The sequence below is a fragment of the Oncorhynchus keta genome, chromosome 13 (genome assembly GCF_023373465.1).
Source record: "Oncorhynchus keta strain PuntledgeMale-10-30-2019 chromosome 13, Oket_V2, whole genome shotgun sequence".
Lineage (NCBI taxonomy): Eukaryota > Metazoa > Chordata > Actinopteri > Salmoniformes > Salmonidae > Oncorhynchus > Oncorhynchus keta.
In genome coordinates, this window is record NC_068433.1 from 26865492 (window position 1) to 26889541 (window position 24050).

At 43.0% G+C, this 24050-nt stretch overlaps 1 protein-coding gene across 2 annotated transcripts; it reads right to left on the reverse strand.

Annotated features, from left to right (window-relative positions):
* Positions 1-1288: 1288 nt before the first annotated feature.
* Positions 1289-17445, reverse strand: LOC118373212 (uncharacterized). 2 transcript variants are annotated; one of them, XM_035759301.2, is made up of 3 exons: positions 17221-17445; positions 5441-5581; positions 1289-3725 (listed from the first exon to the last, which is right to left on the reverse strand). In XM_035759301.2, the coding sequence occupies exons 1-3, from the start codon at positions 17288-17290 to the stop codon at positions 3541-3543; spliced, it is 396 nt and encodes a 131-aa protein (XP_035615194.1). In that variant the 5' UTR covers positions 17291-17445; the 3' UTR covers positions 1289-3540. The 2 variants fall into 2 exon arrangements, with proteins under 2 accessions (XP_035615194.1, XP_035615193.1); XM_035759300.2 differs by having other exon boundaries at positions 1289-3728.
* Positions 17446-24050: the final 6605 nt, after the last annotated feature.

The following is a 24050-nucleotide window of genomic DNA, read 5'->3' on the forward strand; positions in this document are numbered from 1 at the left end:
TCAAGCATTCAGAGGTCGAGACAGCAGGAGCAGTAGAGAAAGGGAGAGAGAGAGAAAGCATGTCCGGTGAACAGGTCAGAGTTCCATAGCTGCAGGCAGAACAGTTGAAACTGGAGCAGCAGCACGACCAGGTGGACTGGTCATATGAATCACACATTGTGTATGAGAGAGAGAGAAAGAGAAAGAGAGAGTGTTTGTGGTGATATATTTCCATAATAATGGATTGGAGAGTTTTTTTATGTGAGTGGGTACCTGTTTAATGGCATCTGGTTGACATCAGAATACTTTAATTAATTAATTAATTAATTACATTAAATCCATTATTAAAGGGGCAATTGTGAATTGGTACATACATTTTTTTTACCTTAAAAGTATTAATATGTAGCCATTGATTCTTGAAGAATGTAACTTTTAAATGCCTTATGAGCAAAGGTCTTACCTCATCAGAACTCAAATGTATGCATGTTTTACTCCATTGTTCTTAAACAATGTAATTTTTTTACAAACACTGTATAGCTTCAAAACATGATTAATACCTGTAAATCATGCATGCTTTTAGTTTGGTTTTGGGGTGGGACTCTGTTAGATTTGGTAGGGGATCCGTGTGTTTTGCCCTCTACCTGTTCTGTCTGTGTTATCTGTATAATTATAAATAAGGCCCAAAAAGAGAGTACTTGCATCAATATAAATGAGTGATTACATTTCTCCTTCCCCTTTCCTCAGCTGTAAAGTGGCAGGGAGAACACTTTGGTCACATTTTATTTATTTATTTGGATAGTCTATATTTACCATCTGTAGAGCATACTATGACAATCATGACTTACTATCTATCTCACAATAATGACTTAGTATCTTGTTATTATTATGACTTACTATTGCATAATTATGACCTACTAGCTCATAATAATGACTTGCTATCTCATAATAATGACTTACTATCTCATAATTCTGATGTAGTATCTCATAACTTGTAGTCAGATCTTTTGTGGGGAGTGGCGGGAACAGCCTTCCATATTTATAGACCCACACTTAAAAAAATACATATATTGGAATGGGATTTGGGCCCACTGCAACTCACTCCATAGGATAACTAGGTTCATATTTTGTAAGCCCCCTAGATCAAATGTATTTGCTGATTCACATCCAGACATAAAAACAATACGATGATATAGCTTGTGAACTTGTCATCCACATCACCAACAAATTAACATGGTCCAAGCACACCAAGACAGTCGTGAAAATAACCTCACACTCAACGTCAACAAAACTAAGGAGATGCAGAGGGAACACCCCCCTATCCACATTGATGGGACAGTAGTGGAGAGGGTAGTAAGTTTTAAGTTCCTCGGCGTACACATCACAGACAAACTGAATTGGTCCACCCACACAGACAGCATCGTGAAGAAGGCGCAGCTGCGCCTCTTAAACCTCAGGAGGCTGAAGAAATTCTGCTTGTCACCAAAAGCACTCACAAACTTCTACAGATGCACAATCGAGAGCATCCTGTCGGGCTGTATCACCGCCTGGTACGGCAACTGCTACGCCCACAACCGTAAGGCTCTCCAGAGGGTAGTGAGGTCTGCACAACGCATCACCGGGGGCAAACTACCTGCCCTCCAGGACACCTACACCACCCGATGTCACAGGAAGGCCATAAAGATCATCAAGGACAATAACCACCCGAGCCACTGCCTGTTCACCCCGCTATCATCCAGAAGGCGAGGTCAGTACAGGTGCATCAAAGCTGGGACCGAGAGACTGAAAAACAGCTTCTATCTCAAGGCCATCAGACTGTTAAACAGCCACCACTAACATTGAGTGGCTGCTGCCAACACACTGACTCAACTCCAGCCACTTTAAAAATGGAAATTGATGGGAAATGATGTAAAATATATCACTCGCCACTTTAAACAATGCTACCTAATATAATGTTTACATACCCTACATTATTCATCTCATATGTATATACTGTACTCTATATCATCTACTGCATCTTTATGTAATACATGTATCACTAGCCACTTTAACTATGCCACTTTGTTTACATACTCATCTCATATGTATATACTGCACTCAATACCATCTACTGTATCTTGCCTATGCCGCTCTGTACCATCACTCACTCATATCTTTATGTACATATTCTTATCCCCTTACACTTGTGTCTATAAGGTAGTAGTTTTGGAATTGTTCGCTAGATTACTTGTTGGTTATTACTGCATTGCCGGAACTAGAAGCACAAGCATTTCGCTACACTCGCATTAACATCTGCTAACCATGTGTATGTGACAAATAAGATTTGATTTGATTTGAAGAGGGCATGACAAAACCTATTCCCCCTCAGAAGACTAAAAATATTTTGCATGGGTCCCCAAAATGTTTAACAGCTGCACCATCGAGAGCATCCTGGCGGGTTGCATCTCCGCCTGGTATGGCTACTGCTCGGCCTTCGACCGCAAGGCACTACAGAGGGTAGTGTGCATGGCCCAGTACATCACCGGGGCCAAGCTTTCTGAATTGCAGGATCTCCATACCAGGCGGTGTCAGAGGAAGGCCCTAAAATTGTCAAAGACTCCAGCTACCCTAGTCATAGACTGTTCTCTCTGCTACCGCACGGCAAGCGGTACCGGAATGCCATGTCTAGGTCCAAGACGCTTCTAAACAGCTTCTTCCCCCAATCCATAAGACTCCTGAACATCTAATGAAATTGCTACCCAGACTATTTGCATTGCATTAATAACTCTACCTACATGTACATATTACCTCAATTACCTCGTCACCGGTGCCCCCGCACATTGACTCTGTACCAGTACCCCCTGTATATAGCCTCACTATTGTTATTTTTCTACTGCCCTTTAATTATTTGTTACATTTACTAACTTTTTTTTTAGGTATTTTCATAAAACTGCGTTGTTGGTTAAGGGCTTTTAAGTAAGCATTTCCCTGTAAGGTTGTATTCGGCACGTGACAAATAAAATGTGATTTGGTTACTAATGAACAATATATGCAAGTGTATGTTGTAGGATAGAGAACATGGTCTTATCACTTTAATTACTTTAATACAGTATTTCACAACATTTTACTTTCACTGGACAGTATTTCTTACCATCTTACAATCTGAAATAAAAGCCACATGCAACATGCATCTCAGCTTGAATCAAAGAAAACAATAAAAAAGCAAACATGCTTTTCCTTTTCTTTGCTAGCCATACTGATGGTTTTATTAAATGAACATTGCTCTCTGGGACACTTCCTGAACTGATTTAATAACTCTATAAAATCATCATTATAATCAATTATGAGAACCTTGGCTTAGTTATTTGCCTTTGTTTCTCACATTGGGATAAAAAATGTAAAAAGCGAAAATTCATCTTCACAAAACCTGCTCTGATGTACAGTATTGTACAACCCTCCTCTCAGTCTCAGACCCTTAACACATGGAGCTGAGAAGAGACACAGAGAACTAGCCATGTAAAGTGTCATTCATAGATGGTTTATCCAGAGTTCCATCTGTCTAAGTACAAGCTGTGTGACCTCATATCACAACCACAACCTCAGCAGCAGCAGGCTTGCCAGTGCGTAGATGTAATGCAATGTGCTCGCTTGACAGTTGGGGGTGCTGTTACACAGGTCTGAGGTGCAGCAGTGGATGCGCACTCCAGGCAGCTCTTGTTGCTGGCAGTGTCTTGATGTGGCACATCCACTGGTCAGGACAATTCCCAGGGCTGCTGAAATGACAGGAAGACAGACAAGTCAGTGTCAAAGAAGAGTGACAAGTAGATGGTGAGATCAGCAGGAAAGAGGCAGAAGACACAATGAATGGTATGTTGTATTCATGTGTGTTTTGAAGTCCTTGAGAGCAAAAGGAGTGCAGAGAGGGATGCTGTCATAGAACAGAATTACATAATCTGATCGCTCCCTTTTCCTTGTGATAAACTGTTGAATGTAATGGTAGTTTAGTACACATCATATGTGTACAATAGATTGAAAAATGTGCATGTCTGTAAGTCAGAGCAAAAAGGTTCAAACCTGGCGCTTGACGAAAAGATGTTGCTGTACAACTATTAAGGACATCCAGCTAAGCCATCAAACACTCCATAACACTTGGCACATAGACAACCCTTGAGAAAAAACGCCCTTCTCAATGCTTTCTTTAAATCCAAGCGGAAAACGTATGTCTCTCACGAGCTATAAATCCCACATTAGTCATAAGAAAGGGACAGCTGAGGCCTCCCGGGTGGTGCAGTGGTTAAGGGCGCTGTACTGCAGCGCCAGCTGTGCCACCAGAGACTCTAGGTTCGCGCCCAGGCTCTGTCATAACCGGCCGCGACCGGGAGGTCCGTGGGGCGACGCACAATTGGCCTAGCGTCGTCCGGGTTAGGGAGGGTTTGGCCGGTAGGGATATCCTTGTCTAATCGCGCTCCAGCGACTCCTGTGGCGGGCCGGGCGCAGTGCGCGCTAACCAAGGTTGCCAGGTGCACGGTGTTTCCTCCGACACATTGGTGCGGCTGGCTTCTGGATTGGATGCGCGCTGTGTTAAGAAGCAGTGCGGCTTGGTTGGGTTGTGTATCGGAGGACGCATGACTTTCAACCTTCGTCTCTCCCGAGCCCGTATGGGAGTTGTAGCGATTAGACAAGATAGTAGCTACTAAAAACAATTGGATACCACGGAATTGGGGAGAAAAAGGGGTAAATTTCAAAGAAAAAAAGAAAGGGACAGCTGGATACAGAGACGGTGGATACAGTCCAGGTGGGGACCAGCCGTGTCAGTCCCCAGCTGGGGACAAAGCGAGGGGAGTGGGACTCTAAGCCAGTTCTGAAACAGCAGCCACCCGTGCGGATCTGAACCCATGGCATTAATATGAAGAATAGGTATAGATTATCCCCAAGATGCTGTTTAAAGGGATCCTGCTTCCCATTTCAGCACAGCCCTGTCATTCTTGTCTTCTCTGACCCCATTATTTCCCTGAGCAAATGGAAAACAGTGCCACATGAGTGGCTCCTTCAGCTGTCAACAGCAGAACAGCTGGATCTTACATGCATGGATGTCAGCAGAACTCCTTATGTGGTAATCATTAAGTCTTTAATATTACGTCTTCTCTATTTAGATTTTACGTAAGCTAAAGGAATGACTGACTGTTATTTACAACTTTGGTGGAATAAAGCCCTTGTTGTTATTTATGTAGTAAGATGCCATGGAATCTTCACATCAAGATAAGATCTTGGCTAAAGAGTGCAGAGGAGAGGTTAGGGGATTTCCTCCTGTTTATTCTCTATATATTGGAAAATGTGGGTCAATAAACACTCTTACATCGACATATTCACTAACAGACAAGGAATACCGTGAATGAGAAAATCTATAGCATCCAGCTAAAATGAAGATGAAGACAGGCATTGGTTGAGACAGTCATCAGTTCAGGAACATTAGAAACAGACTCACTGCTCTCTGTCTTGATGCAGAAGCGATGTTTGAAGCCCTTGTGTGAGTGGGTGCAGGTGATGACCTCTGGGTTGGAGCAGCCAATGTCCATGTACCTCTGGCCCTGGATGATGTTACAGCCATAGCACTGCAGTCCATGGACTAAGGAAGAGAGAGGAGAGACACAGTATATCACCTTGTTAGTGTGGACCGTTAGACATGTCGACTTGTTAATGTGCACCCTCGAGTATGTGATGTTACCATAGCACTGCAGTCCATGGACTAGCGAGGTGGGAGGGGACATGTCATCTTATTAGTGTGCAGCACTAGATATGTCATCTTATTAGTGTGCAGCACTAGACATGTCGACTTGTTAATGTGCACCCTCGAGTATGTGATGTTACCATAGCACTGCAGTCCATGGACTAGCGAGGTGGGAGGGGACATGTCATCTTATTAGTGTGCAGCACTAGATATGTCATCTTATTAGTGTGCAGCACTAGACATGTCGACTTGTTAATGTGCACCCTCGAGTATGTGATGTTACCATAGCACTGCAGTCCATGGACTAGCGAGGTGGGAGGGGACATGTCATCTTATTAGTGTGCAGCACTAGATATGTCATCTTATTAGTGTGCAGCACTAGATATGTCGACTTGTTAATGTGCACCCTCGAGTATGTGATGTTACCATAGCACTGCAGTCCATGGACTAGCGAGGTGGGAGGGGACATGTCATCTTATTAGTGTGCAGCACTAGATATGTCATCTTATTAGTGTGCAGCACTAGATATGTCATCTTATTAGTGTGCAGCACTAGATATGTCATCTTATTAGTGTGCAGCACTAGATATGTCATCTTATTAGTGTGCAGCACTAGATATGTCATCTTATTAGTGTGCAGCCCTAGATATTTCATCTTATTAGTGTGCAGCACTAGATATGTCATCGTATTAGTGTGCAGCACTAGACATGTCATCTTATTAGTGTGCAGCACTAGATATGTCATCTTATTAGTGTGCAGCACTAGATATGTCATCTTATTAGTGTGCAGCACTAGATATGTCATCTTATTAGTGTGCAGCCCTAGATATTTCATCTTATTAGTGTGCAGCACTAGATATGTCATCGTATTAGTGTGCAGCACTAGACATGTCATCTTATTAGTGTGCAGCACTAGATATGTCATCTTATTAGTGTGCAGCACTAGATATGTCATCTTATTAGTGTGCAGCCCTAGATATTTCATCTTATTAGTGTGCAGCACTAGATATGTCATCTTATTAGTGTGCAGCACTAGATATGTCATCTTATTAGTGTGCAGCCCTAGATATTTCATCTTATTAGTGTGCAGCACTAGATATGTCATCTTATTAGTGTGCAGCACTAGATATGTCATCTTATTAGTGTGCAGCACTAGATATGTCATCTTATTAGTGTGCAGCACTAGATATGTCATCTTATTAGTGTGCAGCACTAGATATGTCATCTTATTAGTGTGCAGCACTAGATATGTCATCTTATTAGTGTGCAGCCCTAGATATGTCATCTTATTAGTGTGCAGCACTAGACATGTCATCTTATTAGTGTGCAGCACTAGATATTTCATCTTATTAGTGTGCAGCACTAGACATGTCATCTTATTAGTGTGCAGCACTAGATATTTCATCTTATTAGTGTGCAGCACTAGACATGTCATCTTATTAGTGTGCAGCACTAGACATGTCATCTTATTAGTGTGCAGCACTAAATATGTCATCTTATTAGTGTGCAGCACTAGACATGTCATCTTATTAGTGTGCAGCACTAGACATGTCATCTTATTAGTGTGCAGCACCAGACATGTCATCTTATTAGTGTGCAGCACTAGATATTTCATCTTATTAGTGTGCAGCACTAGACATGTCATCTTATTAGTGTGCAGCACTAGACATGTCATCTTATTAGTGTGCAGCACTAGACATGTCATCTTATTAGTGTGCAGCACTAGATATTTCATCTTATTAGTGTGCAGCACTGAACATGTCATCTTATTAGTGTGCAGCACTAGACATGTCATCTTATTAGTGTGCAGCACTGGACATGTCATCTTATTAGTGTGCAGCACTGGACATGTCATCTTATTAGTGTGCAGCACTAGACATGTCATCTTATTAGTGTGCAGCACTAGACATGTCATCTTATTAGTGTGCAGCACTAGATATTTCATCTTATTAGTGTGCAGCACTAGACATGTCATCTTATTGTTGTGCAGCACTAGACATGTCATCTTATTAGTGTGCAGCACTAGACATGTCATCTTATTAGTGTGCAGCACTAGACATGTCATCTTATTAGTGTGCAGCACTAGACATGTCATCTTATTAGTGTGCAGCACTAGATATGTCATCTTATTAGTGTGCAGCACTAGATATGTCATCTTATTAGTGTGCAGCACTAGATATTTCATCTTATTAGTGTGCAGCACTAGACATGTCATCTTATTAGTGTGCAGCACTAGACATGTCATCTTATTAGTGTGCAGCACTAGATATTTCATCTTATTAGTGTGCAGCACTAGACATGTCATCTTATTAGTGTGCAGCACTAGACATGTCATCTTATTAGTGTGCAGCACTAGATATTTCATCTTATTAGTGTGCAGCACTAGACATGTCATCTTATTAGTGTGCAGCACTAGACATGTCATCTTATTAGTGTGCAGCACTAGACATGTCATCTTATTAGTGTGCAGCACTAGACATGTCATCTTATTAGTGTGCAGCACCAGACATGTCATCTTATTAGTGTGCAGCACTAGATATTTCATCTTATTAGTGTGCAGCACTAGATATTTCATCTTATTAGTGTGCAGCACTAGACATGTCATCTTATTAGTGTGCAGCACTAGACATGTCATCTTATTAGTGTGCAGCACTAGACATGTCATCTTATTAGTGTGCAGCACTAGATATTTCATCTTATTAGTGTGCAGCACTGAACATGTCATCTTATTAGTGTGCAGCACTAGACATGTCATCTTATTAGTGTGCAGCACTAGACATGTCATCTTATTAGTGTGCAGCACTAGATATGTCATCTTATTAGTGTGCAGCACTAGACATGTCATCTTATTAGTGTGCAGCACTAGACATGTCATCTTATTAGTGTGCAGCACTAGACATGTCATCTTATTAGTGTGCAGCACTAGACATGTCATCTTATTAGTGTGCAGCACTAGACATGTCATCTTATTAGTGTGCAGCACTAGACATGTCATCTTATTAGTGTGCAGCACTAGACATGTCATCTTATTAGTGTGCAGCACTAGACATGTCATCTTATTAGTGTGCAGCACTAGACATGTCATCTTATTAGTGTGCAGCACTGGACATGTCATCTTATTAGTGTGCAGCACTGGACATGTCATCTTATTAGTGTGCAGCACTAGACATGTCATCTTATTAGTGTGCAGCACTAGACATGTCATCTTATTAGTGTGCAGCACTAGATATTTCATCTTATTAGTGTGCAGCACTAGACATGTCATCTTATTGTTGTGCAGCACTAGACATGTCATCTTATTAGTGTGCAGCACTAGACATGTCATCTTATTAGTGTGCAGCACTAGACATGTCATCTTATTAGTGTGCAGCACTAGATATGTCATCTTATTAGTGTGCAGCACTAGATATGTCATCTTATTAGTGTGCAGCACTAGATATTTCATCTTATTAGTGTGCAGCACTAGACATGTCATCTTATTAGTGTGCAGCACTAGACATGTCATCTTATTAGTGTGCAGCACTAGATATGTTATCTTATTAGTGTGCAGCACTAGATATTTCATCTTATTAGTGTGCAGCACTAGACATGTCATCTTATTAGTGTGCAGCACTAGATATGTCAACTTATTAGTGTGCAGCACTAGATATGTCAACTTATTAGTGTGCAGCACTAGATATTTCATCTTATTAGTGTGCAGCACTAGACATGTCATCTTATTAGTGTGCAGCACTAGATATGTCATCTTATTAGTGTGCAGCACTAGATATGTCATCTTATTAGTGTGCAGCACTAGATATTTCATCTTATTAGTGTGCAGCACTAGACATGTCATCTTATTAGTGTGCAGCACTAGATATGTCAACTTATTAGTGTGCAGCACTAGATATGTCAACTTATTAGTGTGCAGCACTAGATATGTCAACTTATTAGTGTGCACCCTATGGGGTGTTACAGCCATAGCACTGCAGCAACATGGACTACAGGGGAGCTCTGAGCAACATGACTGACATCTTTAAAAAAGCTATCATGTATTATTTTATGCATTATGTTTTCTCAAGTTTTCCAATATTCCCTACTTACAAAACAATTCATTTGCTTTGACTATAAAAGCATCTACATCTAGCGTTTGACTTTCTCTGAAGCCATAGCTTACTGCTGGGGCAAATGAGGCTATGGAGTGCCATCTACTCCGTCTTGTGGTAACTTGGATTTAGCATATATTTAGACATTTACTCTGTAGAATAACCTCACGCTTTGTTATGTCATCAGTTCTGAAGGAACGAGCTCCTCAAAAGTCAAAGTCTGAATTTCTCTGATCTCTTGCTGGGATGGTCTTGTCTGTCAGCCATAGTGGAGTATGTCTCTTTCTCAAGTTGTCAGTGACACATCATAAGATTGTACAACCATGACTCACCCTTACTGTCGTTGTCTGATGCAAACCTAGCAAATACATTTTTGCCAATTTTCATATAATTTTACATCTATTGAAAGCAGTAACTCCCCTTAATATGCTCTGAACAATTCATGACTTTAGGTAATATTTTTCAATTTCCTAATAAGTTTCTGTTTTGGATATACAACGCTGTATGCTGTATCTCGAGCCTGTCTGTTCTGTAAGGTTGTGATCTCATGGTAAACCCCTGTCTCTATCGGGTCCCAGAGTAGTAAAAATAGACACCTATGACCATAGAATTACATATAATGTCTATGCTCATGACCATCAGAAACTACACCCAGTTCACATCTGAACTATTTTGATATGGTGTTTCTGATTATGCAACCTAATCTCAGAGCATTTTGTATTATTCTGTATGTAAATTCATGACACTATATATTACATTTACATTTAAGTCATTTAGCAGACGCTCTTATCCAGAGCGACTTATGGTATGTATTATTTTATGGATGTCCAACACTCATTTCATATGATATGTTACGAATTACAATTCATATTATATGTTACAAATTTTCTAAATGTACAATATGTTACGAATTTGCAAAACATATGATATGTTACAAATTCTAGCGAGTTGGCTAGGTGGCTAACCTTAGCTAGCTGGCTAATGTTAGCTAGGTTAGGGGTTAGGGTTAAGTTTAGGTGTTAGGTTAAAGGGTTAAAGTTACAGTTAAGGGCAGGGTAAGCTGAAAGGGTTAACCTTAGGATTAGGCTCAGGGGAAGGGTTAGGGAACATGCTAAGTAGTTTCAAAGTAGCTGAAAAGTTGCAAAAATGCTAAAGTTGTCCGGTGATGAGATTCAAACTCGCAAACTTCGGTTGCTAGACATTCACATTTTTTGACCACCCATCCTACTTTTGTTTTTGCCTTAAGTTATCATCTGTTTTATGTAACCATACCAAACAAAACATATGATACTAATTTGAGTACCCGGGATTTACGTTTACTATGCTACGTCTAGTCTATGAGACCAGGCTGGATTATATGAGTCAGCTATGAAAGTAAGCAAAACTACATGAATGATTATCAGGTTGTCCAATTGAGGTCCATAACAGAAACAGTTCAATTAAACAGAGAATCGCAAATGGATTAAACACTTACAAAAGACCCATCCATGGATCATGCTTACCAATTACTATAGCCTATTGAGTTCATGAGTTCATCACCCAGTCTCAACTCCTAAATGGTCTGACTTACTTTCAAGTAAGTATCGTGCAGCTTAGTGGTGTATATCCATTAGGCCTAAGGGGATTGGTAATGAGACTGGACTGGACTCTCGTACACCTGTAGCTGACCTACAAAATCTTGTGCACAAGTTGGGAGATCAGCTTTGCCTGACAGCAATTCCCTCTCGTTATCAACATCCCCTCATCTAGTGCTTCTCAGAGCTGGGTCTGTAAGGTAATGCTGACCTGCCTCTCTGTTAAATAGCCAACCAAAAGCTCTCATGCAGCTTTCAGAGGCAAACTAATCCCCGTCAAATGCTCTTACAAAAATCACTTTAGAAATCTACTGAAATCAATGTAATGCCTCAGAGGGAAAGAAAACACATGCCAGCCTTCAGGGAACATATAATATTACACTAGTGCAGAGCAGTGGCGGTTCAAGCTTGTACCCCCCACGTGGTGGACCTCAGGTAGAATTAGAACCTCTCTGCTTCAGCTACGGTCACTGGAAGAGTAAGACACATTCTGAGAGCAGTCCACAAATTTGGATACATTTCTGAGAGCTCCCTTTTGTGTATAAATATCAGCAGCTCAAGCAGGGTCATGGTCTTCGATAGCAAGTCAGGCAAGATATTCAGTTCCTGTGCAAGCTCTCTGCCATCCAACTCTGAGTGTTCTTTATAGTGTAGTGTCATACTGAGGGCCTCACATTGTTCTGTCAGCTCCTCATTTGAGAGACTTTGGTTGACAGCACTCAAACTTCACTCCCACATTTTCCAATATTGAAAACCTTTCCTGAAGGGCTGAAGTTGCAGCATCAACAACGACATTCGAAAATGTAACCTCCAGCTTCTTTAGGGCATCACTCAAAGGCTCATTAAATGATTCGTATGAAAAGAGCCGCTTTGTGGACCACAGCCTTTTTTGTTGTCGAACGGCCTCTACATTCATACTCTCGCAAATATCCTTGGCTGATGTTTGTGCAGTCATCAAGCCTTTTGCCCTGTAGTTGCTGAGACCTCTCTCTGTCTTTCTGAGAAGACTGACTGCAACATCCACATGCATACTGGGAGACTGCATCAGTTTGCTCACATGTTGGATCTGGCTCAAGATGTCGTACCACACCACCGTACAGATGCTGAAGAGGTATGATCCCACCTCCTCTGACAAGGACTGGGCCTCAATCTTTATCACAGGGTCTTTGGTTTGACCCCTCACCTCAATCAGTGCCTCTCTCACCGCTGCTGCCTGACACTCTTAACTTTACTCTCCCACCTTCTCTCAGTCCACATCTTCAAGTGAGGTCCACATGTTTTTTCAGGATGGCCCATCGCTGTGTGGAGGCTGAGAACAAGGTGTACAGTTTGTGTAAGATGCCAAAGTAACCTGTAGCATCGACATAACTTTTAGCAGCATCAGCCACAACCAGGTTCAATGTGTGAACCCCACATGGCACAAATAGAGCTCTTGGATTCATTTCCAGGAGTCTGGCTTGGACACCTTTGTTTTTGCCTCTTATGTTGGCCCCATTATCATAAGACTGTCCTCTGCAGTCCTCAAAAGGAATTGTTAGCTCCTATAATCTTTTGAGAATCAGGGATGCCAAATGTTGGCCCGTGGACTCCTCTGCCTCCGAAAACCCCATACAATTTTCCTTTATGTGGTGCTCCTCCTTCATTGACACAATTCTAATCACAACTGACAACTGTTCAGTGTGGCTGACATCTGAGGTGCAATCTAGAATGATAGAGAAACGTTTAGCCAGCTTGATGTCACTCACCATTATTGAAATGACCTTGCTGCGCAACAAAACAATGACTTCATTCTGTATTTGGTGGCCAAGGTAGCTGGTGGTGTGACTCGAGGTCCCTTTTTGAACACGGTTAAGGTGCTCTTCATGACTGGATCAAATTGTGCCATCAGTTCAACCTCTTTGAGGAAATTTGGAGAATACAGTGTTTCTGTGTGTCCCCTTAGTGCCACATTTCTATTTGCCAGAGAATGCACAATAGCAGTCAGACGTGTCAACACCTCTCTCCATCTTATCCTCTCAGCCTCCATAAGTGCCATCTCCTGCTTATCAAATGTTCCCCTTTTTTGATCCTCGTTGTCAGTTCTTTCCATGTTTTCATGCAGTTTTGGTGTTCTGGACTGATGTTTTCTGAAGTCAGCGAAGAACGTGCATGTTTCCAGTCTGTCAGTCCTGAGTTTGCTAAATTAATTTTCTTCTCAGAAAAGAGTTTGCAGCATAAGCAGAAGAGGCCGTTGTTTCTTTCAGAATACACCAACCAACTTCCAGGGATATTTTCACCACTCACCAAGATCTTCCTGAAATACTGGTGGTGGCAACTTCTTCCATCACTCTCATTCCTTGGGAAAACAAAGTTAGGTGGTACCTCACTTGGTCCTCTGCAAACTAGTTGTGTCCGAATTCTGTCAGTCAGCAGGGTCTGTAGACAGTGGTTCATCCTCAGTCAGCAGGGTCTGTAGACAGTGGTTCATCCTCGGCAGCAGGGTCTGTAGACAGTGGTTCATCCTCGGCAGCAGGGTCTGTAGACAGTGGTTCATCCTCGGCAGCAGGGTCTGTAGACAGTGGTTCATCCTCGGCAGCAGGGTCTGTAGACAGTGGTTCATCCTCGGCAGCAGGGTCTGTAGACAGTGGTTCTTCCTCGGCAGCAGGGTCTGTAGACAGTGGTTCATCCTCGGCAGCAGGGTCTGTAGACAGTGGTTCATACTCAGGCAGCAGGGTCTGTAGACAGTGGTTCTTCCTCGGCAGCAGGGTCTGTAGACAGTGGTTCTTCCTCGGCAGCAGGGTCTGTAGACAGTGGTTCATCCTCGGCAGCAGGGTCTGTAGACAGTGGTTCATCCTCGGCAGCAGGGTCTGTAGACAGTGGTTCATCCTCGGCAGCAGGGTCTGTAGACAGTGGTTCATCCTCAGCAGCAGGGTCTGTAGACAGTGGTTCATCCTCGGCAGCAGGGTCTGTAGACAGTGGTTCATCCTCAGCAGCAGGGTCTGTAGACAGTGGTTCATCCTCGGCAGCAGGGTCTGTAGACAGTGGTTCTTCCTCGGCAGCAGGGTGTGTAGACAGTGGTTCATCCTCGGCAGCAGTGTCTGTAGACAGTGGTTCATCCTCGGCAGCAGTGTCTGTAGACAGTGGTTCTTCCTCGGCAGCAGGGTCTGTAGACAGTGGTTAATCCTCGGCAGCAGGGTCTGTAGACAGTGGTTCATCCTCGGCAGCAGGGTCTGTAGACAGTGGTTCATCCTCGGCAGCAGGGTCTGTAGACAGTGGTTCTTCCTCGGCAGCAGGGTCTGTAGACAGTGGTTCATCCTCGGCAGCAGGGTCTGTAGACAGTGGTTCATCCTCAGGCAGCAGGGTTTGTAGACAGTTGTTCATCCTCGGCAGCAGGGTCTGTAGACAGTGGTTCATCCTCGGCAGCAGGGTCTGTAGACAGTGGTTCATCCTCAGCAGCAGGGTCTGTAGACAGTGGTTCTTCCTCGGCAGCAGGGTCTGTAGACAGTGGTTCATCCTCAGCAGCAGGGTCTGTAGACAGTGGTTCTTCCTCAGCAGCAGGGTCTGTAGACAGTGGTTCATCCTCGGCAGCAGGGTCTGTAGACAGTGGTTCATCCTCAGTCAGCAGGGTCTGTAGACAGTTGTTCATCCTCGGCAGCAGGGTCTGTAGACAGTGGTTCATCCTCAGTCAGCAGGGTCTGTAGACAGTGGTTCATCCTCAGCAGCAGGGTCTGTAGACAGTGGTTCATCCTCGGCAGCAGGGTCTGTAGACAGTGGTTCATCCTCAGTCAGCAGGGTCTGTAGACAGTGGTTCATCCTCGGCAGCAGGGTCTGTAGACAGTGGTTCATCCTCAGCAGCAGGGTCTGTAGACCGTGGTTCTTCCTCAGCAGCAGGGTCTGTAGACAGTGGTTCTTCCTCGGCAGCAGGCTGTATGCAGTGGTTCATCCAAACCGTTATGATGTCACCTCAATGAAAGTTAACCAAATCAATAATGTGCTAGTTAGGTTGTAATCGTTTTGCCGCAGGCTACACACATTATCATGATGAAACTGTGTGAAATTATATCCATTGTTATGGAAGCTAGTTGAAAAGAAAATTGAATATTTTCACCCTGTGTAATAGCATAGCAAGCAACATAGGCTAACAAACATAAGTGTTATACTAGTCTATTTCATGACATGCATAATATTATACTCATAAAGAGATGACATAGCTGCATACCTTTATCTTTTGCGTATTTCTCTTCTTCTTCTGTCCTCATTTTCCTACACTGGGCACCTGATGGCTTAGACCTTTTCTTATCCATTTTGTGTTGATTTGGCACTTGAGCATCATTACATTACCCATCCCCCAACACTGTCAACCAAGAGTCAAGACTAAACCAATTCACCTTGGTGGTGTGCAGACTGGTTTATATTATTCTTAATGATTTCGCACAAACCAGAAACAAATGCAGCAATATGTCTGTGAAACTATATATTCACAGTATTATGAATGAATTGTGGTTTATTTGGTAGCATTTCGTAGTGTGACTGATTTTACTAATTGTATCCGTTGGTGATTTTGATCATATTTTAGAGGATCCATATCCAGTTCTGAATGCTGATGGAGTAAGAACACTTGTCATGCTTGATGGTACATCACTAATGCACACATACATTTTTACTGTCAAATATGTCCAGTATATCATTTTATCTACACAGTATACAAAACCATGCTGTCAATTGACTAGAAATCATCACAAATTAGCTTCCTTTGCATCTTTTAGTACTTTGATACCCTTATACACTTTCTGTTCAGATCCATTCTCTGTGTGTAAACACACCACTTAATGTGTATTGTTAAAACAGTTCCTGCAGGGCTATCAGATATGGCATGTCCTTAATATATGCTGATGTGAATATGATAGATTAGTTGATGTGTGTCACAATGTTCCTGAAATACTGCAGATTGCGTGTCAATGTAGAAAAATCTGCCTTAATAATCTTAGCATGTTGACCACATGCTAAACTGAGTGGGCAGTGTATCTATTGATATAAATACTTAACCAGTAATCTGACCAAGAGCTTACTGGACTCTCAGTTTCATCCATAAACAGATCAAATGAGCTTTGATACATAAGTCATTATGACAGTGAGAGGAATACGAAAATAAAAAATCTATGGCTGAACATCAGGGAACCTATTTTACATTTTTTTGCCCCAAGCAAGAAAAAGACATTCAGCAGGTTAAAGTCAAAACAAGTTATGTCAATCCTTATTATCTCTTTAAGGAAATGTAGTTTGACCCCCTTTGTTATAGTTCCATTGGAAGGTTTATGGATATTCCCCCTCATGACAATTGTTTGCATCATAAAAGCAATATTATTGCACACAATTTGGTGTCCATTCATAAAAAAAAATGTAATTATTATTTTTTCTCCCTTTTTCTCCCCAATTTCATGGTATCCAATTGGTAGTTACAGTCTTGTCCCATCGCTGCAACTCCTGTACGGACTCGGGAGAGGCGAAGGTCGAGAGCCGTACGTCCTCCGAAACACGACCCAAACAAGCCGTACTGCTTCTTGACACAATTCCCACTTAACCCAGAAGCCGACCGCACCAATGGGTCAGAGGACACCGTACACTTGGCGACCGTGTCAGCGTTCACTGCGCCCGGCCCGCCACAGGAGTCGCTAGTGCGCGATGGGACGAGGACATCCCTGCCGGCCAAACCCTCCTCTAACCTGGACAGCGCTGGGCCAATTGGGCGCCGCACCATGGGTCTCCCAGTCGTGGCCGGCTGCAAAAGAGCCTAGACTCGAACCAGGTTCTCTAGTGGCACAGCTAGCACTGTACATTCATTATTTTACGCACGCACGAACGCACACACACACACCTGAACTCAGTATGCCCATACTCACCCTGCATGATGAAAAAACAAGATATCATAGTAAATCCAAGCCCATACACCAGCCAAGCATGTAAAGTCATGGATGCAGCACAGGTGACGGTCTATAGTCAGAGGTAGGAGAAAGAAAGAGACTTCCACTGTTCTCATCCAATATTCTACTGGGAAAGGAAGAGTAGCGAACCACTCCACAGCCTGCACAGCGTACACTCCACCTTAGCCTGAGACAAACGCACTCTCACACACACACCCTCACTCGCTGAGAGAGAGGAGCCAGTGTGAGCCCAGTCAGCCACGCAGGCAGAGGGGGGAGGAAAATAGATGAGTGAAGGAACTAAATAAATGAGCCTCCTTCAGCTGTCTGTGCACGTCTAGGGCACGAGAAGCAACAGCCAGATGCTTGTTGTTGTTGTAGGTAGTGTGGCTCAGTGGGGAGGTATCTACACCTCTAATTCCTCTCCTGACTCACCTCCTCTTGTGGAGCATGATTCATTCCAAATTGATAATCCATGACTTCTAATATTAAGATATAACATTGTGTTAGTGCCGGCCTGCAACGGTCAGACTAATGGTGTGACTATTTATCAACATACTTCTCTCTGGTCAGGTTATCGCTCCTCTGTGTATCACTCTGAGTTTGCTCTGTGGAGAAATTCTATCTAATCAAGAATTAAAGAGTAAATCCTTTCTTAGAGACCGTAATGCTGGGGATAAGGCAGGCTTTGCAGTAAGCCTCTGTTCCCTCCCTACCCAAAGCCACATACGGTCAGTCTTGATAGATGACTGCCAGCAATGCTGTCACTCATATTGAGACATACACTAAGACGTAGATTTTCACATCCACGGTTAATTTACAAAACATAGCCCATTTGGAGAAAACCCTTCCTCTCTCCTGTGTAGTAGAATCTTGGTGTGTGTGCTCCCTTTGTGTATCCATCTATGTCGGTGTGTGTGCTCCCTTTGTGTATCCATCTATGTCGGTGTGTGTGCTCCCTTTGTGTATCCATCTATGTCAGTGTGTGTGCTCCTGTTGTGTATCCATCTATGTCGGTGTGTGTGCTCCCTTTGTGTATCCATCTATGTCGGTGTGTGTGCTCCCTTTGTGTATCCATCTATGTCAGTGTGTGTGCTCCTGTTGTGTATCCATCTATGTCGGTGTGTGTGCTCCCTTTGTGTATCCATCTATGTCGGTGTGTGTGCTCCCTTTGTGTATCCATCTATGTCTGTGTGTGTGCTCCCTTTGTGTATCCATCTATGTCGGTGTGTGTGCTCCCTTTGTGTATCCATCTATGTCAGTGTGTGTGCTCCCTTTGTGTATCCATCTATGTCGGTGTGTGTGCTCCCTTTGTGTATCCATCTATGTCGGTGTGTGTGCTCCCTTTGTGTATCCATCTATGTCAGTGTGTGTGCTCCTGTTGTGTATCCATCTATGTCGGTGTGTGTGCTCCCTTTGTGTATCCATCTATGTCGGTGTGTGTGCTCCCTTTGTGTATCCATCTATGTCGGTGTGTGTGCTCCTGTTGTGTATCCATCTATGTCAGTGTGTGTGCTCCCTTTGTGTATCCATCTATGTCGGTGTGTGTGCTCCTGTTGTGTATCCATCTATGTCGGTGTGTGTGCTCCCTTTGTGTATCCATCTATGTCGGTGTGTGTGCTCCCTTTGTGTATCCATCTATGTCGGTGTGTGTGCTCCCTTTGTGTATCCATCTATGTCGGTGTGTGTGCTCCCTTTGTGTATCCATCTATGTCGGTGTGTGTGTGAGTTGATCTGTAGTGTTTTAAGTGCCTATATGTGTGTCAGTGTGCAGGTATGTTGCTGTGGTTGTGTCAGTGTGGGTGTCTGAATATATCACCTCTGTTAGGCTTCTCTGTTAGGCAGAATCATGTGGAGATCTCAGAGTGGAGGCAGAGTTAGGAAGGAATCAGGATACCTGTGAACCTCCATCATCAATATTCCCCTCAGATGTGTGCTGTGTTAAATCAGGAGACACTTCCCAGCTGAGAGACATTTCTCTGTCAGTAGATTAAGCCCCCATGTTGGCCTCTGCCAGTTATTTACAGAGCTGATGTAACGAGTGCGTTGAGAGTCGGGAAGCAAGTTCAGGGACTGGGAGGGAGTTCAGGGAGTGTTTTAATAAATAAAATAAACAATGAACACGAAACACAAACAATGCACCGACATGAAAACAGCATCAATAACACCTGAGGAAAGAACCAAGGGGAGTGACAGATATAGGGAAGGAAATCAAGGAGGTGATCGAGCCCAGGTGAGTGTCATGAGGCTCAGGTGTGCGGGATAATCAGCAGCCTGATGACCTAGAGGCAGGAGAGGGAGTATACGTGACAGCTGAAATGGAAGGCCACAGTGTGTTTACCAAAACAATTGAGACTTTTTCAGATACGGTGCATTCGGAAAAGTATTCAGACCCCTTTACTTTTTTCACATTTTGTTACGTTACAGCCTTATTCTAAAATTGATTAAATTGTGGGGGGGTTTTCATCAACAATATTGACATGCTACTCCATAGCGATAAAGCAAAAACTGTTTTTTAGACGTTTTTGCAAAAACCAAATGTCTATCACATCTGCATAAGTATTCAGACCCTGTACTCAGTACTTTGTTGAATCACCTTTGGCAGTGATTACAGCCTTGAGTCTTCTTGGGTATGACGCTACAAGCTTGGAACACCTGTATTTGGCTAGTTTCTCCCATTCTTGTCTGCAGATCCTCTCAAACTCTGTAAGGTTGGATGGGTGTTGCTGCACAGCTATTTTCAGGTCTCTCCAGAGATGTTAGATCAGGTTCAAGTCCAGGCTCTGGCTGGGCCACTCAAGTACATTCAGAGACTTGTCCCGAAGCCACGCCTGTATTGTCTTGGCTGTGTGCTTAAGGTCGTTGTCCTGTTGGAAGGTGAACCTTCACCCAGTTTGAGGTCCTGAGCGCACTGGAGCAGGTTTTCATCAAGGATCTCTCTGTACTCTGCTCCGTTCAATCCTGACTAGTCTCCCAGTCCCTGCCACTTAAAAACATCCCCACAGCATGATGCTGCCACCACCATGATTCACCATAGGGATGGCGCAAGGTTTCCTCCAGATGTGATGCTTGGCATTCAGATCAAAGAGTTCAATCTTGGTTTCATCACACCAGAGAATCTTGTTTCTCATGGTCTGAGAGTCTTTAGCTGCCTTTTGGCAAACTCCAAGTGGAATGTCATGTGCCTTTTACTGAGGAATGGCTTCCATCTGGCCACTCTACCATAAAGGCCTGCTTGGTGCTGCAGAGATGGTTGTTCTTCTGGAAGGTTCTCCCATCTCCACAGAGGAACTCTGGAGCTCTGTCAGAATGACCATCGGGTTCTTGGTCACCTCCCTGACCAAGGCCCTTCCTCCTCGATTGTTCAGTTTGGCCGGGTGGCCAGCTATAGGAAGAGTCTTGGTGGTTTCAAACTTCTTCAATTTAAGAAAGATGGAGGCCACTGTGTTCTCGGGGACCTTCAGTGCTGCAGAAATGTTTTGGTACCCTTCCACAGATCTGTGCCTCGACACAATCTTGTATCGGTGCTCTACGGACAATTCCTTTGTCTTCATGGCTTGGTTTTTGCTCTGACATGCACTGTCAACTGACCTTATATAGACAGGTGTGTGTCTTTCCAAATCATGTCCAATCAATTTAATTTACCACAGGTGGACTCCAAAAAAGAATGATCAATGGAAACAGGATGCACTTGAGGGGGGTCTGAATACTTATGAAAATAAGGTGTTTCTGTTTTTAATACATTTGCAAAAAGGTCAAAAAACTGTTTTTGCTTTGTCATTATGGAATGAAACTTATTATTCACAACTTACTAGCAACTAGCAAGATTGATGAGTAAAAAAATATATTTAATCAATTTTAGAATAAGACTGTAATTTGGAAAATGTCAAGGGGTCTGAATACTTTCCGAATGCATTGTATAAATAAAGTGGTGATGAATACACAATGCATATAAAAATATGTATAATTTTCAAAAATAATACTGTAGTAAACCCCAATAAATCACTTCCTATAAAAATCATAAAATGACATTCAGATTTGCACATAGAATTACTCTTTTCCACCCTGTCCCTTTTCTCCCTGTCAGTCCCTGTGAATTTGTATTCTGGTGAGCTGTTTGAGTCTTTGAGTGATAAGGCTATAGAGAGCCGAGTGGGAAAAGGGTCCGGTAGTCCCACGGTGCAAGTCTCCTGAGAAGCTCCTCACTTATCTTATGGCACACAATGGTCCATTTAAATTCCCAGAGGGAAGCCAAGCGGAGTGAAAGGAATAGAGAACGCTGCAATTAAAAAAGGAGCGAGAGAGCGATAGAGCATGGGCCAGGCAGCCAAAAGAAACAACAGGAGTGAGAAGATGGACATAATACATAAAAAGTTCATTCTGCTCCCAGGCTTTAATTCTGGGTATATATCATCTTACACATCCCAGAAAGGATGAGACAGAAAATGGCCATTAAGTCTCATGTATTAAAAGTACAATGCTAATCAGCAGTAATCCAACAGTGTTTGACCAAATACAAATGGGACTAACACATCTGAATCAAAACAGAGAGTATGAATTGCATGTAGGCTACAGGGGAAAGTATTGAGGGTGGTATTAAGTGTGGGTGACAGTGAATCCACAGCTGGTTTCACTGATGTGAGACATCCTCTCTGGTCTGTCTCTAATAATGTCCTTTAGGGATCGTTTTTGAGCTTGTGTCACATGTGCCATGATGATCACCTTAATGCTGACACTAGCTGTGAGAGGAGCGGCTGGTGGCTTGAAGGGAAACAGCCTTTTAATGCTGGAATATCAAGTAATTGAGAGTTGACCGGATGCATGTGCCTCTGCAGTTTTTGCGAAGAAAGGTCTTCAAATCCAGATTCTCCTTATACAGCAAAGGGGTCATTTCAGCAAAGGGCTTTGAATGTTGCTTATTTGCACATTAAATGATTCAGTACATGGAAAATATGAATGTACCAGACTTTGGCCAATGAAACTTGTATAGCATACAGATCAAATGTATTTATTTGTGGCTCCATCAGACACAGTTGAGACATGTTGCAGATGGAGGAATTTTAGATGTACCGTGAAGGTGATAATGTAGCCAATGCTATGCTACACTAGCATACTGTAACCCAACACCATGGCAAACCATAATATCCACAATCTGGGGGGGATGGAAAGCCCAAGCACATTTTCACTCTTCCTCACAGCATCTTATTAGCCCATGGGAGGCTGAGATTATCACACAGGACGAGACTCGTAATCATCCGCACAATATACGTGGCATGAAAGCCAAAACAACACAGCACAGGTACTCACACGACCAACAGACTTTGGAACAATAATCGACAGGACAATGGTAAACAAAGAGCAGACTTATACAATTACTAATCAATGGGAATAGGGACCAGGTGTGCGTAATGATAGTTCCGGAGGGATCCTTGACAGATGCAAATCCAACAGAGAGCATTCTTTGTCATTACACTCATAGACTTGATTTTCACTGAAGGTACTGGAGTGAGATTTTGAGACGAATCGTCAGTGTCTTATAACAGTGTCTGATGCTTTACCAGTAAACACGCCCGTCTGATTCGCCAGCAAGCTTGGCTCGTGATGCTAATTGGATGGTCTGTCTATTTTTATAAAGGTTAGCTGAGCGCAAGGCCTGGCTTTTAAATAATTACATTTGACACAGATATGGCCGACGTCTGTTGAACCGAAGCTCTCATTTACAGGGTTAGCATTAGCCTTAGTTAAACCTTCGATTTAACGTTCATCTACTCTCCAAATCTTACAGTACAGTCAACATCTGCACCACACACTGTCTGGGTACATATTCATTAAAGAAATAAAAACCAGAGACATGTTGACATCTGTCTTCCTAATGGCCTCCATCGAATGTAAATTCACTGACTGACTGCTTTCTGAACCACAAGCCATATCCCTACCATACTAATGCTGCAATCTATCTCCAGTATCAGTCAGCACCATATGTATATCCTTTCCTTATGTACACTGATACAGATGTTAATGTAAATGTTTGACTGACTGACTGATAAGGCAACCTATTTGTAAGTGTTTATTATCAATGCTCCGGATCTAGTGGGAGTAACAGAGGTGAAGCTATACACAACGGTGGCAATGAGCTGCAACCATGCTGCGTGCCCAGAGACATCCTGTATGACGCACAGGAGCATGAAAACTTTAGCTGCCTCGTGAATAATGAATGCACATCATAATACAAATATAAGAACAACAAGGTGGGGAATGCAGGCAGGGATTGAGTGACATGTTTTCGATCCAGGGCTGGACTGACGGACAGTGAACGGAGACTGTGAGTTAAGGAGGTTGGAGCTAATATGCTGTGGGTGTCAGTCTGCCAAATGCCCTTGGGCAAACCCAGAAATGTTGCGCCCCCTGACAGTTCCCGAGGCCTTATATTCTAAACCACCAGTAAAGGTGGGGGAAATAGCTCCACGTTAGCGAGTGAGTGAGCTAGCCCTCGACACCGTGTCTCCATCAGGGCAGGCACTGTACCTGGATACTTTCAACCGCCAGCCAACCCTCAGTGATGGAATATGAATGGGATCTGGGCCTGGATGATGTCATGGTGTTAACTTATTTACTACACTGGCTTCAAATAAACCAGCTTTTTTTGCATTTGATATTCCACTTTATTGATATCATTACTGTATGTATAATCTCTCATGGGCAGACTACGTAAACATATCGAGCATCTGACCCTATTACGCAAAATGTTAGTTCTGGGTTAACCGAGATTACTGTATCTACTGTAACATTTGTTGAGCTGTTGTGTTCCA

What these genes read in the sequence shown, in the direction of transcription:
- LOC118373212 (XM_035759300.2), bottom strand. Translation starts at nt 17,290, where the DNA reads ATGACTTTACATGCTTGGCTGGTGTATGGGCTTGGATTTACTATGATA. An exon ending in TTGTTTTTTCATCATGCAGG is followed by an intron (nt 5,582 to 17,220) that starts GTGAGTATGGGC and finishes TCTCTTCCTTAG; the next exon opens with TCCATGGACTGCAGTGCTAT. An exon ending in CTGCATCAAGACAGAGAGCA is followed by an intron (nt 3,729 to 5,440) that starts GTGAGTCTGTTT and finishes CTGTCATTTCAG; the next exon opens with CAGCCCTGGGAATTGTCCTG.